The 16,430-nt window shown below is 42.2% G+C and overlaps 1 protein-coding gene across 12 annotated transcripts in view; it reads right to left on the bottom strand.

Moving 5' to 3' along the window:
* The window catches only part of LOC135113783 (uncharacterized), a 112,878-nt gene that overhangs the window by 773 nt on the left and 95,675 nt on the right, over window positions 1-16,430 (bottom strand). For 3 of the 12 annotated variants that reach the window (XM_064029365.1, XM_064029364.1, XM_064029366.1), the window contains 8 exons: window positions 10,512-10,712; window positions 9,786-9,843; window positions 6,075-6,222; window positions 5,530-5,656; window positions 4,467-5,168; window positions 3,716-3,877; window positions 1,145-1,321; window positions 672-766 (listed from right to left, as the gene is read on the bottom strand). In XM_064029365.1, the coding sequence (XP_063885435.1) occupies window positions 672-766; window positions 1,145-1,321; window positions 3,716-3,759 (316 nt within the window). In that variant the 5' untranslated portion in view covers window positions 3,760-3,877; window positions 4,467-5,168; window positions 5,530-5,656; ... (1 more) ...; window positions 9,786-9,843; window positions 10,512-10,712. Of the gene's footprint in view, window positions 1-671; window positions 777-1,137; window positions 1,322-3,715; window positions 3,878-4,466; window positions 5,169-5,529; window positions 5,657-6,074; window positions 6,223-9,785; window positions 9,866-10,511; window positions 10,713-13,806; window positions 13,918-14,159; window positions 14,238-16,430 lie in introns of those variants that run through there. The other 9 variants (XR_010274991.1, XR_010274992.1, XR_010274993.1 and 6 more) reach the window with 9 other exon arrangements.

Raw genomic sequence — 16,430 nt, 5'->3', positions numbered from 1 at the left:
CTCTCTCTCTCCTCTCTCTCTCTCTCTCTCTCTCTCTCTCCTCTCTCTCTCTCTCTCTCTCTCTCTCTCTCTCTCTCTCTCTCTCTCTTCTCTTCTCTTCTCTTCTCTTCTCTTCTCTTCTCAGCCCACAGCTCCACAGTATGTTCTCCACAGTAGGTTTATGAACCCATAGGTCACACACACACACACACACACACACACACATTACATATACAAATGCTGCATCTTGTAGAGTGCCTAGAATAAAAAATGGACACATAAAATGGACAGGCTTCGTTTTGTTGTATCCTGCGTGAATGAAGCGAGGCTCAACAAGTAAATAGTGAAGGGTGTATTAGATGCACAACTCAAATATATGGAAGCTTGTACACAAAGTACAGGACACGGGTTGATGATGAGTACAGTGAGTCAAGTATTGAGAGTCAAAATGCTCCACTTTGAACTGACCTATAACAAGGAGTAAGCTTGTAAAGGGGAAGACATTTGCCAACACAATAAACACACAGGGAAAAATTAATCTCAATAAAAGACTAAACAATTATATATATGCCAACACTAAATAAAGAACAAATGAAGACTAAGCAAAGCAAATTAATGTGAATGCTAATAAACAGACCAACATAGTAGTGTTTAAACACTATCATCAAAGATACTGAAGCTTAAACACTGACACAATGCTCCTGCTGCTGCTGCTGCTGCTGCTGTGGTGTGCTGTTCTGCAGAACTCTGGTCAGCTCCTGTGCCACCAGCTTCACAGCACCACCCTCTGCCAAAAACTAAATCAATAAATAAATGTTGCATTATCTGATGTCAAATAATAATTGTGGGCTTGTACAGAGATGTGTCAACAACACATCTCTGCGCCAGCAGCGCAGGGCTATCTGCCACACTTGCTTCACAACTCCAGCCGCCTCACTGCTGAGCAAAGATGCGACAGCAATTCAAGTCTTCTCATTAAGTAAGTGACACTAAGTATTTCAAATATTTTCACATTTTCACTGGGATCTCTAACACAAATCTACTATTATTATTTGAATGTGAGAAGAGTGGTCTTGTCAAACATGGATACATGAGGTACAGTTTGAACCCAGTGAACATGCTGACTACCAAGTACAACAAGACCAACACTTGTCTCACCACTCACTGCCAACAGACACACCATTCCCTATCAAGTGGTGCACGGGAGTCACCGGCCTGTGGTGTGGTGTGCTGCAAAGCCACGTTGTGCATCTTCAGATGGCAGGTGGCGTCTTGGGAGAGACTTGTGGAATGCTGGTCTGTGGGCCTCTGGGGGCATCGCTCTTGGGCAAAAGTTGGCCTTCTGAGATGTACAGAGAGACAGGTCTCAGCAAGAGGTCACAGCAATAGTTGAATGCTGCGACTGCTGCACAGCACAAGCCAGCAGCAAGTCACTGGCCTGGCACTCTACCAACATCCCTGCTGTCACTCAATAAATCACCAATATTCTACTATTTACTCCACTCCACCCACTCTTCCACACCTACAGGAGAGCGCACACACACACACACACACACACACACACACACACACACACACACACACACACACACACACACTGTCAAACCTTTCCTCCCCTCCACACCACTCTGCTTCCTGCCTATCTGCCGGCCCCCTCTCATCCCCCCAGTGTCCAGGCGGTGGATGTTTTTAAGAGAATACTCAAATTCAAACCAAGATCCACCACACCCACTGACCTTCCTATAAAAATTTACAAGGAATTTGCGGTAGAGCTAGCAACACCGCTATGCTCAATAATAAACGCTTCACTCTCCCAACACTCTTGCCCCGAGGACTGGAAGACGTCTTACGTCACCCCCATCCCCAAAACCTCCAGTCCACAGTCACTCAATGACCTCAGACCAGTCTCTATCACCCCCCATCCCTAGCCTTATTTGTGAAGATTTTGTATATGTCTGGGCCTACACCAAAATTTGTAATACCGTGGATATCAGACAGTTTGGAAATATTAAAGCCACCTCCACCTCCCATTACCTGACCAGCTTCCTTGAATTCATCCACAGCCACCTGGACAAGCGAAACACCTCTCTAGCTGTTGCTTTTGTGGACTTCAAAAAGGCTTTTGATCTTGTTGATCACACTGTTGTCATCAGCAAAGCAGTGAGTCTGGGTCTCCCTCCTAACCTGATAGCGTGGCTAGCCGACTTCCTCACAGGGGAGGCGTCAGGCCGCTTGCTATCAGGGCTCTGTCTCTACTTTCCAACAGCTGACTTGTGGGGTCCCCCAGGGGGACCAAGATGGGTCCTCTATGCTTCCTCCTCCTCATTAAAGACGCCCTCACTGACACCCCCCCATCGCTGGAAGTATGTGGACGACTGCACCGTGGGCATCCCAGTTTCCACCAAGAACCCGGACTACTCGCCACTGCAAGTGATCCTGGAGCGACTGCAGACGTGGACGGAGGAGAGCAGGATGACCATCAACCACAACAAAACTGTGGTGATGCATTTCTGTACCTCCTCTGTACCAGTGCCCCCTCCCCAGCTCTCAGTGGGCCCTCACCCCCTCCAGGTAGTCCGATGTGCCAAGCTCCTCGGAGTCATGGTGGACAACCAGCTGACCTGGAAGCAGCATGTCGTCAGCACCATAAGATCAGCTACCTACAGGCTGTACATGCTGCGCAGACTCAGGTCGCTGGGGACGCCGACAGATGAGTTAAGGGGGGTGTATCTTACTTTCATCCTCCCCAAACTCATGTACGCCTCCCCAGCGTGGTCCTCCTCCCTCAAACAAACTCAACAGCTACAGTTGGAGAGTGTGCAGAAAAGGGCGTGCAGGGTCATCCTTGGCCCTGCATACACCACCTATGAAGAAGCCCTGAACACCCTGAAGCTGTCCAGACTATCCACCAGGTACAGTGAGGCCCTAGAGAAGTTTGGAAGGGGACTTCTGAATCATCCACGTCTCAGAAACATGCTGCCGCCTGACGCGCCTCGCCCTACCCGTGCCACCAGACACCACAATAAGATAACGCCCCTAAAGGCGCCACGTACGGACCGGTACAGACTCAGTGCGATTCCCACCATGGTGCGAGCCATCAATCAATAGTCTCTTCTAGATTTGACTTACCTTTAGGATTAATGTCAAGTATTCCCCCACCCCCAATGTACATTTTCAGTTTGTTGACTGCCTAAAGAATAAACCGTTTATTATTATTATTATTATTATTATTATTATTATTATTACACACACACACACACACACACATACACACTCTAATATTGGCCACTAGTGTACAAGTGGGGTCCCTGGTTGCCTGGGCTGTGTCTGTCTATTGTAATGTACCAGGTCTAAATAGGCTATCATATTTGAAGATCCTGGAGGGAAGCTGTGGAAAGATATGGAGGAAAGAAAACACACTTATGGAGGGGAAAATGGTTGGCTGTGATGTCATACCATCTAACAAAATCACTCTTTTAAGAGTCACAGGATAGTCAGAATTGGAGGGAAAATGGAGAAAAGATGGAGGAAATTTGTAAGCAAGCAGAAACATGGAGATAACTTGAGGGGAAAATGGCTGGCTGTGATGTCAGACTATCTAACAAAAACACTATTTTAACTATGAAGCAAGAGTCACAGGATAGTCAGGATTGGAGGGAAGGTGGAGGAAAGATGGAGGAAGGTCTGTGAGGAAGAAGTGTGGAGGTAACTTGTGGAGGGAGATATGAAGGAGTACCTGTGAGAAATTGCTCTGCTCCTGCACCATGTAGGCGGCATCATGCATGAGCTGCTCCAGGCCACACAGGTGCTCACTGAGCCCCTTCATCTGTGGCTGGTCTGCCTCTCGAAGCACAGCGCTGACCTCTTGCCCCACTAGTTTCAGCAGCCCCTTGTTGATCTGTGTGGCAGCAGCAGTATTGGTGCTGTGTGTGTGTGTGTGTCTAGTTGATATGGGTTTTCAGGGGTTTTTATGGTTGCAGTGACAGATTAACATTTCTGCATTACTGACAGGAGAAACACTCTTTTAAAAGGTTCTAGTTGAAGTGAAGCAGATTTTCAAGGGAGTTTTTATGGTTGTAGTGACACATTAACATTTCTGCATTACTGACACAAGAAAAACTCTTTTAAAAGGCTCTAGTTAAAGTGACATGGGTTTTCAAGGATGCTTTTACAGTTACAGTGACAGATTAACAACATTTCTGCATTAGTGACAGGAGAAACACCCTTGAGAACCCGGCTCAGTGTCCCCTGTGACCTTGAAAATATGTAATATTCTAACACAGGGGGAGGGGGAGCCAGCTTAAAGACAAATGTGACAACTCAACTCGTTAAACAATGCAAGATTACAAACTTGATTCAATCCTATGGAAACAGAATTATGTATCAAGAATTAGATGTGAATACCTGACACCCTAACACCCTGTTGCACACACACACACACACACACACACACACACACACACACACACACACACACACACACACACCTGGGCCAGTCCCCTGCAGCAGAGTTGGGCAATCTGTCTGACGTCACTTTGGCTGTCCTTGGTGCTGATCCAGTCCAGCAGTGACACTTGCCTCACTAACAGAGAGAGAGAGAGAGAGAGAGAGAGAGAGAGAGAGAGAGAGAGAGAGAGAGAGAGAGAGAGAGGGAGAGGGAGAGAGAGAGAGAGAGAGAGGGAGAGGGAGAGAGAGAGAGAGAGAGAGAGAGAGAGAGAGAGAGAGAGAGAGAGAGAGAGAGAGAGAGAGAGAGAGAGAGAGAGAGAGAGCTATCAACAATTATTTTTATTTACAACAACAACAACAACAACAACAACAACAACAACAAAAACAACTTTCTCTTTTTACTCCTCCTCCTCCTCCTGCCCTCTTCTCATCCTCCTGCTCTTCCTCCTTTTTCTTCTGTGCTGTGCTTGTCCTCTTCTTCCCAGCTTCCTCCTCTTCCTCTTCCTCTTGTGTCTTCCCCAAAAAGAATTCAGGGAAGACTGGAATCCTTGCCAGTAGCTTCAGGTCCTCTTCAAAACTAGTAGTAGCAGTAGTAGTAGTAGTAGTAGTGACAGACAGACACACACTCATACACTCCAATCATTTTTCTATCTCTTTCCTCCTCTCTTCTCTCTTCTCCTCCTCCTCCTCCTCCTCCTCTCCCCATTGGTGAGTTGCCAGGAAGAGTGGAGAGTCACACACAACTGCAGGAGAGACTTGTAAGTAATAAAAAAAAAATATGCAAGACATTCTCTCCACCTCCCTCTCTTCTCTCCTCCATATCTCCCTCCACAAGTTACCTCCAGGCTTCTCCTCCCTCACAGGCCTTCCCCCCATGTTCACTCCACCTTTCCCTTAATCCTGTGACACATGCTTTGTAGTTAAAGTAGTGCTTTCATTAGATAGTCTGACATGGCAGCCACACATTTTCCTCTCCACCTCCCTTCTTTCTCTTCTCCATATCTCCCTCCACAAGTTACCTCCAGGCCTCTCCTCCCTCACAGACCTCCCTCCATGTTCCCTCCACCTTTCCTCCAATCCTGACACACACATGCACAAACTCACAACTGAAGCAGGGCAACCTTCTCCTCCCGGCCACTGAGATACTCCACAAAGTTTTGCTGGAATGCGTCATGTCTTGCTCAGAAGGCTGCCACAATGTCCTCCAAGCTGGCCACCACTGCTGCCCAGCCTGCAGTAGTGGTAGTAGTAGTAGTAGTAGTAGTAGTAGTAGTAGTAGTAGTAGTAGTAGTAGTAGTAGTAGTAGTAGTAGTAGTAGTAGTAGTAGTAGTAGTAGTAGTAGTGGAAGGAGGAGTGCAGACTACAGCAAATTAAACACAACAGTCAACGAAATGAGAAATGAGGAAAGAAAGAGGAAGAGAAGAAGAGAGACAAATTCTTAACAATTATCTCCTCTTCCTCTTTGTTCCCTCTTCTCTTCTTCATCTTTCCCTCTTTCTTCCTCTCTACCTTTCTTCTCCACCTTTCCTCTCCTTCTTCCTCTTTCCCCGTCACATTCAGAACCCCTGTGACCCTCAGAAAACCTTTGTGACCTCCATTTTGACAGTCACAACATTCACATATGAAAAACTTAACTAACTTAACCTGACCTTGCTGCTGCAGGTGCTGGTCATGAACAAGTTGGCAACACATTCTGGCTACTTCACTGACGTGCTCGTAAAACTGATGTGCTAACTGTGTCCTTGCCACCACAGTGTTGTAGGTGGCTGGCATGTTGAGGCACCCCTGCACCTGTGCCTGCAACAGTAGTACTAGTAGTAGTAGATTAAGAGGGGATCTGATGGAGGTATTCAAGTGTACTAAGGGAAGTAGCAAGGCTGACCTAGTAGTAGTAGTAGTAGTAGTAGTAGTAGTAGTAGTAGTAGTAGTAGTAGTAGTAGTAGTAGTAGTAGTAGTAGTAGTAGTAGTAGTAGTAGTAGTAGTAGTAGTAGTAGTAGTAGTAGTAGTAGTAACACACACACACACACACACTAACCACTGTCACCTCCCAAACAACCAATAGGCACATAGCAACACTACAAACACAACAAACAATATCAAACACTAACACAACTCACAAAACATTTACAAAACATTACAAATAAACAACAAAAACAAAACAAAAATCAATACAAAAACACAAACAAGCAAATATCAAGCATGAAAAGTACAAGTACAAGACTGACAGAGGAAGCAGTAGACACCAGCCGAAACGATAATTACTCCCAGTGAGGTCTAAAGCACTGTTCAGGGGGTGCTGTGAACTTATCATTAAACCCAGCTGCGACCTCACTGAAAAGTTTCCCTTTGTGTCTCACAACACAAGGGGGCAGTCACAGCCTGCCCTCTAAAGACGACTCTCTTCCTCCACACAAAACTACAAGCACCTAATAACACACACACCCTTCACACAAAAATTTTAAAATCATCATGGCGACTCCTACACCAGCCTCGGAGTCCCCATCTGGGGAGGGGACCATAAATGTCCCCAGGTTGGACTGCCTTTCTGTCGACGACCCTAAGTGTCTTGACACCCCCTTCAACTTTTTCTTCATTAACTTCTGCAACATTGGCAGTCTAAGATCTAATTTTCAATCTGTAGAACACCACCTCTCCTCTTCTAAACCTCATCTTCTTTTCCTCACTGAAACTCAGGTGTCTGAGGCAACTGACAGTAGCCCCTTTTCTGTTCCCTCCTACTTTCTCTATCCTCATTTTTGATCCAAAGCTGGATGCTGCGTTTATGTGCGCAATGACTTAACCTGCTCTCGTGCCCACACTCTTGAATCTTCTGAGTTTTCCACCATCTGGCTACGACTACAGAGTCACTCTCATACTAAATTTATCTGTGCTGTATACCCCTCACCTAACTCCTCTGACTATAAGAAATTCTTTGACTACTTAACTTCCAAAGTGGAGCACATTCTGATCCTCTTCCCTTTTGCAGAGATCTCCATTCTTGGAGACTTCAATGTTCACCACCAGCTTTGGCTTTCCTCTCCCTTCACAGACCATCCTGGTGAACTAGCCTACAACTTTGCTATCCTCCATGACCTAGAGCAATTCGTGCAACACCCTACTCGTATTCCTGACCGTCTTGGAGATAAGCCCAACATTCTTGACCTTTTCCTGACCTCTAATCCTTCTGCTTATGCTGTCACCCTTTCTTCTCCATTGGGCTCCTCCGATCACAATCTCATATCTTTATCTTGTCCTATCACTCCAATCCCTCCTCAGGATCCCCCCACGTGAAGGTGCCTCTGGCATTTTGCCTCTGCTAGTTGGGGGGACCTGAGGAGGTATTTTGCTGATTTTCCTTGAAATGACTACTGCTTCCGTGTCAGAGACCCATCTTTGTGTGCTGAGCGCATAACAGAGGTGATAGTGTCTAGCATGGAGGCGTACATTCCTCACTCTTTTTCTCGTCCTAAACCTTCTAAACCTTGGTTTAACACAGCTTGTTCTCGTGCTATACATGATAGAGAGGTGGCCCACAAAAGGTACTTAAGCCTTCCATCACCAGAATCTCATGCACTTTATATTTCTGCTCGGAACCATGCCAAGTCTGTTCCCCAACTTGCCAAAAACTCCTTCATTAACAGAAAATGTCAAAACCTTTCAAGATCTAACTCCCCTCGTGATTTCTGGCATCTAGCCAAAAATATCTCCAATAACTTTGCTTCTTCTTCTTTCCCTCCTCTATTTCAACCAGATGGCACCACTGCTATCACATCTATTTCTAAAGCTGAACTCTTTGCTCAAACCTTTGCTAAAAACTCTACCTTGGACGATTCTGGGCTTGTTCCTCCCTCTCCTCCACCCTCTGACTACTCCATGCCACCTATTAAAATTCTTCGCAAAGATGTTTTCCATGCCCTCGCTGGCCTAAACCCTCGGAAGGCTTATGGACCTGATGGGGTCCCTCCTATTGTTCTCCGAAACTGTTCCTCCGTGCTTGCACCTTGCCTAGTCAAACTCTTTCAGCTCTGTCTGTTAACATCTACCTTTCCTTCTTGCTGGAAGTTTGCCTACATTCAACCTGTTCCTAAAAAGGGTGACCGTTCTAATCCCTCAAACTACCGTCCTATTGCTTTAATTTCCAGCCTATCTAAAGTTTTTGAATCTATCCTCAACAGGAAGATTCTTAAACATCTATCACTTCACAACCTTCTATCTGATCGCCAGTATGGGTTCCGTCAAGGCCACTCTACTGGTGATCTTCTGGCTTTCCTTACTGAGTCTTGGTCATCCTCTTTTAGAGATTTTGGAGAAACTTTTGCTGTTGCCTTGGACATATCAAAAGCTTTTGATAGAGTCTGGCACAAAGCTTTGATTTCCAAACTACCCTCCTACGGTTTCTATCCTTCTCTCTGTAACTTCATCTCAAGTTTCCTTTCTGACCGTTCTATTGCTGCTGTGGTAGGCGGTCACTGTTCTTCTCCTAAATCTATTAACAGTGGTGTTCCTCAGGGTTCTGTCCTGTCACCCACTCTCTTCTTATTATTCATTAATGATCTTCTAAACCAAACTTCTTGTCCTATCCACTCCTACGCTGATGATACCACCCTGCACTTTTCCACATCTTTTTATAGACGTCCAACCCTTCAGGAAGTAAACATATCATGCAGGGAAGCCACAGTACGCCTGACTTCTGATCTTTCTAAAATTTCTGATTGGGGCAGAGCAAACTTGGTATTGTTCAATGCTTCAAAAACTCAATTCCTCCATCTATCAACTCAACACAACCTTCCAGACAACTATCCCCTCTTCTTCAATGACACTCAACTGTCTCCCTCTTCTACACTGAATATCCTCGGTCTGTCCTTTACTTATAATCTGAACCGGAAACTTCACATCTCATCTCTAGCTAAAACAGCTTCTATGAAGTTAGGTGTTCTGAGACGTCTCTGCCAGTTTTTCTCACCCCCCGCTGCTAACTCTGTACAAGGGCCTTATCCGTCCATGTATGGAGTATGCTTCACATGTCTGGGGGGTTTCCACTCATACTGCTCTTCTAGACACACACACACACACACACACACACACACACACACGCACACACATTAGATTAGACTTACCTTTAGGATTAATGTTAAGTTTTTCCCCACCCCCTATGTACATTTTCAGTTTGTTAACTGCCTAAATAATAAACCGTTTATTATTATTATTATTATTATTATTATTATTATTATTATTATTATTATTATTAATATTATTACACAACAGGATATACAACACCAGTTTGGAAGAAACCTAAGCTAACCAAACTTAACCAAATCAAACCAAGCCTAACCTAAGGTAAGCTATATGGCAATACTGACCTGTGTGTTTTGGGGCACCTTGACAGCATTGTGTATTGCGCCCTTCAGTACCTCAACACTGCACAAAATAAAGAAACCAACTATTATCATTATTATTATTATTATTATTATTATTATTATTATCATCATTATTACCACAGACAGAGATAATGGCATTTGTATGTGTTTTGATGTGTTTTATATTGCACTTTTATCAACAGTAGACAAAGTCTCTCTCTCTCTCTCTCTCTCTCTCTCTCTCTCTCTCTCTCTCTCTCTCTCTCTGTTGTTATAATCCACAAGTCAAATTAAGGAGTTTTATATTTTCTCAATTTAAAATCTATTCATTTCAAGTTATTCTTAAAAAATAATAATAATTAAATAATAAGCTACTTAATACATCTTTATGTTGTAACCAAAGCCTTTATTATTAATATTATTTATTATCATTATTATTATTATTACTACTACTATTATTATTATTATTATTATTATTTATATTATTAGTGTGATAGTTGCCTCAGATGCTTCAGCTAACTATAGGCTTGCTCAAGTACCTATGTAAGCCTATGTATATTGACAGCTCACTAAATATGCAGACCTGTGTATATTGACAGGTCACAAACACACACACTGATATCATTCAAATCACATAAATACTATACCAATAAATACATCTCTCTCTCTCTCTCTCTCTCTCTCTCTCTCTCTCTCTCTCTCTCTCTCTCTCTCTCTCTCTCTGCCTACCTCTCTAGTGCCAGGTTCATGTCAGAGGTCATCATGGTGCCAATGTCAATGAGGAAAACGTAAATCGTGTTGGCTTGGTTGAGATCAGGTCAGGTCACCCACCAAGCCAGCTGTCCAATCACAATCAATGAAGCTCTGGGCCAAAGGGAGGGCTGATGGTGATCTCTTGTCGACCAATAAGGTGACTTGGTTTTTGCTTGGCTGAGGAGAGAGAAAGAGAAAGGTTAGGTTAGGTTAGGTATGGTCAGGTCAAGTTAGGTTATGTTAGGTTTTGTTTTGTTTGGTTAGGTTAAGTTTGGGTGAGTTATGCTAAGTTAGGTATGGGTAAGTTAGATATGGTTAGGTTAGGTAAAGATAGGTTAGGTTAGACTGCTTTAGATTTGGTTGCATTATATTTGTTTAGGTCAGGTTAGGTTAGGTCAGGCTGGGTCAGGCTAGGTCAATGCATTGCCTGTGGTACAAATGCACCAAAAACACCTTGTCATTTTCTTATACCATCACTTTAGTTATCCTGGTAAATCTGCATTTCACATATCACGCAGGGAAGCCACAGAACACCTGATTTCTGATCTTTCTAAAATTTCTGATGGGGCAGAGCAAACTTGGTATTGTTCAATGCCTGAAAAACTCAATTCCTCCATCTATCAACTTGACACAACCTTCCAGACAACTATCCCTTCTTCTTCAATGACACTCAACTGTACCCCTCTTCTACACTGAACATCCTTGGTCTGTCCTTTACTTATAATCTGTACTTATAATCTGAACTGGAAACTTCACATCTCATCTCTAGCTAAAACAGCTTCTATGATGTTAGGCGTTCTGAGATGTCTCCACCAGTTTTTCTCACCCCCCCCCACCCAGCTGCTAACTCTGTACAGGGGCATTATGTGTCCATGTATGGAGTATGCTTCACATGTCTGGTGGGGTTCAATTCATACCACTCTTCTAGACAGGGTGGAATCAAAAGGTTTTCTTCTCATCAACTCCTCTCCTCTAACTGATTGTCTTCAGCCTCTCTCTAATCGCTGCAATGTTGCATATCTAGCTGTCTTCTACCGCTATTTTCATGCTAACTGCTATTCTGATCTTGCTAACTGCATGCCTTCCCTCCTGTGGCCTTGCTGCATCAGACTTTCATCTTTCTCTCACTCCTATTCTGTCCACCTCTCTAATACAAGAGTTAACCAGTATTCTCAATCATTCTTCCCTTTCTCTGGTAAACTCTGGAACTCCCTACCAGCTTCTGTATTTTCACCTTCCTATGACTTGAATTCCTTCAAGAGGGAGGTTTCAAGACACTTATCCTTCAATTTTTGACTACTGCTTTGGACACTTTTCTGGGACTGGCATCTCAGTGGGCTTTTTTTTTTTATTGGATTTTTGTTGCCCTTGGCCAGTGTCCCTCCTACATTAAAAAATAAATAAATAAATAAAAAAATAAAAACTGCCATCCTCTTTAGCTCTTGCACCAGTACAACTTCCGTTTCATTTTTCTCACACAAAGACAAAGCCTCTTTGAACACTTTCCCACTCATATTCATTTTCCGATATTCATCAGAGTTTCTATTTCTTTCAGTAATCAGCTGTTACTGATAATCATCCCGTGATTTAGCCTACAAATGTTTGACACGTCTATTCCACCCTGGTATTACATTGGACTTGTTCTTCTCAATAACCTGCTGTGCATAATGACTAGAAGAGTACAAAACATTACCACCAATTATCACATCAACCTCCTCAATTTGTGCAAGGTGGTCAGCTTTCTGGCAACCAGCACTACACCATCTAGGTGCCTCGCAGGGCATAATGCCTCGTGTATTACCAATAATATCTTCAAATACATAAAAAAAATCAGTTTTTTTTTTTCATTCACTTATCTCCATTTTCAATTTTGATAGTGCTACAGCCATTGTTAGAGACACCCAAGTGAACGTTTCCCACCATTGGTAAATGATCGGATCTGACAAGTTGATACAGAGCTTTAACATGTTTGACACAGACATCCTTTGAGCTTCCTCCTACAATATGGTCTAACCACTTACAGCAGCAGTTACTGTAAGGTATAAAAATCGAAGTGTTACCGTCCATCATGTTAAAATCCAGACAACACAAACAATTTCTCTCACAAAAGGTCACCAAGTTGTTCCAGGCTCTGCTCATAAAAGGATCTGCATCAAAACCACCTAAAATAAAAATGAAATTAAAATCATGATCGATTAAAACACTTGAAATGTTCCAAGGCAAACCACCTGTGAAGATATTCTTCAAGTGTCTTCCTTTCCCATGTTACACTCCTCATATATACATTTATTATAACAATGTTCAAATAACCCACTGGTAATTGCAAAGCAATATAATCTTTCTCAAACAGAAACACCTTTACCTTAAACGTCAAATCTTTCTTCCATATACAGGCCAGTCCACCTTCACACCTCCCTACATTGGATACAAGAGCCTTTCCAGAGTAGGCAACTTGCACACTTACACCCTCACATTTCTCACTGACAAAATCTGTCACCAAATCTCTCCTCTAAAGCAAGTCTTGTAGAGAGAAAAAAAAAAAAAAAAAAAAAAAAAAAAAAAAAAAACTCATACTGAAAACCAGTTAAAGTGCAAGTGACATCAATATTCTTCTTTAAAGAACAACAATTATATGTACAAACTTTTACATCCATATCAAAAAATTATATATATATATATATATATATATATATATATATATATATATATATATATATATATATATATATATATATAAGAAACGTTAAATATAACGTTATATATAAGAAACGTTAAATATATATATATATATATATATATATATATATATATATATATATATATATATATATATATATATATATATATATATATAAGAAACGTTAATGAGGAAAATAATTACATTTTGTTTGAGTTTGTGTTAAAATATTTCTGTATTATGACATCCTCCGGCCATAATTGAGACTTGAAAAGTTTGATTGTATGAGTTAGATGTTGTAATGGTAATCAGTGAAGAGACCAATTCAGCGGTGTTGGGATCCCTTTACTGATTCAACCTGTTAACATCCAAACAGTCAATTTTCCCACCAAAATTTAAGATGAAACGTCCAAGCCATGAAATCACAACACAGTAACAAAATATAGAATGCATCATTCAATAACCAAACCAGGAAATCACATCACAGTAATAAAATACAGAATATATCAGTCAATAACTAAGTGTTTGAATCAACCATAAACTTCAGGTGAACTCAATACATGAAAACAGGTGCACGAAAACAGTCCAACTCACAACATTGCCGCACCATCTCTTGACACAACACACCAATAACATCAGTCAGTCAGCACAGGTCCCACACTGACAAACACATGGAGACAGGGCACCACCCACTTCACCACACTGCTGAAATGTATATTATAGTCCTAATAACTACATACAAATGATGCACCGTCTCACCACAGGTATGGAACTGACGCAAAATTCTCCACCGGGACCCCCGCCATGTTTCATTTATCTCACCCTCTCATCGCTGGAATAATCACTAATACCTATACAAATTAACCCTGCTACAGACCCAAACCTGAATATCGTTGCATAATGAGTCAAAAGAGATATTTAACACAAAATACAGATCCTGGACATACCTCTGACACACCTACACGCTGCCTAAGCTGGGCTCCTCGAGTCCTCTGAGACCCGGAAACAACAACACGACGTCGTCAGTCTCTGCCTCTATCCTGCTAAAGCAACTCAACCCTACAACCCTATTAAACATTAAACATAAACATGTACGAACATTTATGCACTGAATCCATAAATTTCCCTGCATGATACATTTTATGTAATTCAATAGTCCAACATAATTACCAAGATAGACAGAGTTGTAACTTAAACACCACAATACAACCCGTAAATAAACATCGCGCAGGTGGATCACTTATTCAGTAATACTTACATGTTACATATTACATACAACACAGACCTTACATAGAAATAAATTTCTAATATATTGTGATTTTTACTATAATCACAATACATATATGCACTACATTTTTTTTCATACTTGGAGGAGACCAGCCGAGGCCACAAAAACCGGAAAATGGCCGTTAATATTCTGCTGTCATAGAAATAACGCTAACACTGAAATTCAAGTTTAGTAACGATTTCTTGATGCAAAGTCTTAGGTGAAAATAAAAAAAAAAGAAACAGGTACCATAGTTACCTATTAAAAGATATGAATAAGTGAGGTTACTGGTTAACTCCTGCATTCGTGAGACACATATCTATAAACAAGCATTACTAACTGTGAAATTCAATAACGTTTTAATGCAGCAAACATTTATATTATTAGAGGAAGTTTATCACAAGAATGAATTAAGAGCCAACTTTCAGTTCATCAGCGTCATTGTACAAAGTGCAAAACACCTAAAGCGAAATTCAGCAAATCTGTTATTCTTTTCTGTCTCTCCAGGTTATTAATGAATTGTTGTCTTGTGGAAATAATTTATATTGGAGGTCTGTCTCTTGTCCCAGGCTTTCTGTCCCCATTATCGTGACCTTTGACATTATCATTATTCTCATCGTCGCTGTTATCAGTTATGTTTGTGGTCTTTATCCCTCTGACTTGTGTGGTTTCGTCTCAGGCTTAATTAAGTGACCAGTTGCCTAAAGCCCATGGTAAGTTTATGGTATAACTTTCAAAGTAACCACTCTGACTACAAAACGCGCAATCGAATACTTCAGGGATTTAAGTGCCAATAGCTACAATTTAGCTTACAAGTCTTACTCAAATTACCATATCACCATTACCTATTATCCAATGGTTAATATCATGACGTCAGTAATCTTCATTATTATCGCTATTCTCGTTGTAATCATTCTCATATGCACTTGATCTGCACCCTGTGCAAAACAAGTCACGTCACCAATTGTGAAGGGATGTCACCACCAAGTAAACAAATCTATCAGAATGGTTGCTGTTCTCGTTACCATCGCTACCGTCACATGACATCCGTACAGAGGCGGTGTTCACTTCCTTCCTAATGAAACACGAGGCCAAACAGCAGAGGTCACTGGCTGATCTGTCATCCCTGTCAGCCCGCCCGGTGACCCGCGCTGACCTTTCTCAATCCATGGTAGATCCCCACGCTAAATGTGGTTGTTATAGTTCAAGTAATGTGGGCACACACACACACACACACACACACACACACACACACATGGATGTGAAAAAATGCGCATAAAATTTTCTGAACTCATTTCAAACTTTCATTTTCTGGCAAAGCCAAGCCAGTCAGGGACAAAACTTTTCTAATAAACTTAGTCTTCCGGGGCAGGTTGGGCTGGGACCTCACCAGACTCCTAAAGCAGTACTTCGCTGCCAATTTAAAAAAGGCGGAGTGGGAACAATAGCAGAAATATATGTTCTTTGAATTACGCAACAACGATTATTCAGAGGTGAGTGACCGAACGCTTCCATAACATAGCAAGTCATCACAAGACAGGCGGGTATGTGAGACTGTCTCGTGGATTATTCAGAGGTGAGTGACCGAACGCTTCCATAACATAGCAAGTCGTCACAAGGAAGGCGGGTATGTGAGACTGTCTCGTGGATTTTTTTGATAGCATCAGAAAACGTCGTGTAATATTAAGGTGTAACTTCAGGAGTACATTTGCATACTAAACTAGCTTACATTTAGGGAATGTGCTACATTCAAGTCAGACTACACACACACACACACACACACACACACACACAGTTGGTAGCGCAGTGATTCACGCCTGATTCATACTCGGGAGGACTCAGCTTCGAATTCCGGGTAAGGTCAGAAGTCTTTGGGTGGACTTCTTTGCAGTGCAGCCCCTGCTCACCTGGCAGTGATTAGGTACCTGGTGTAAATCGGAATTAGTGACCC

The sequence above is a fragment of the Scylla paramamosain genome, chromosome 26 (assembly GCF_035594125.1).
Source record: "Scylla paramamosain isolate STU-SP2022 chromosome 26, ASM3559412v1, whole genome shotgun sequence".
In the NCBI taxonomy this organism is placed as follows: Eukaryota; Metazoa; Arthropoda; class Malacostraca; order Decapoda; family Portunidae; genus Scylla; species Scylla paramamosain.
The sequence above is the reverse complement of the archived record's forward strand: the minus strand, read 5'-3'. Positions and strand labels throughout refer to the sequence as shown.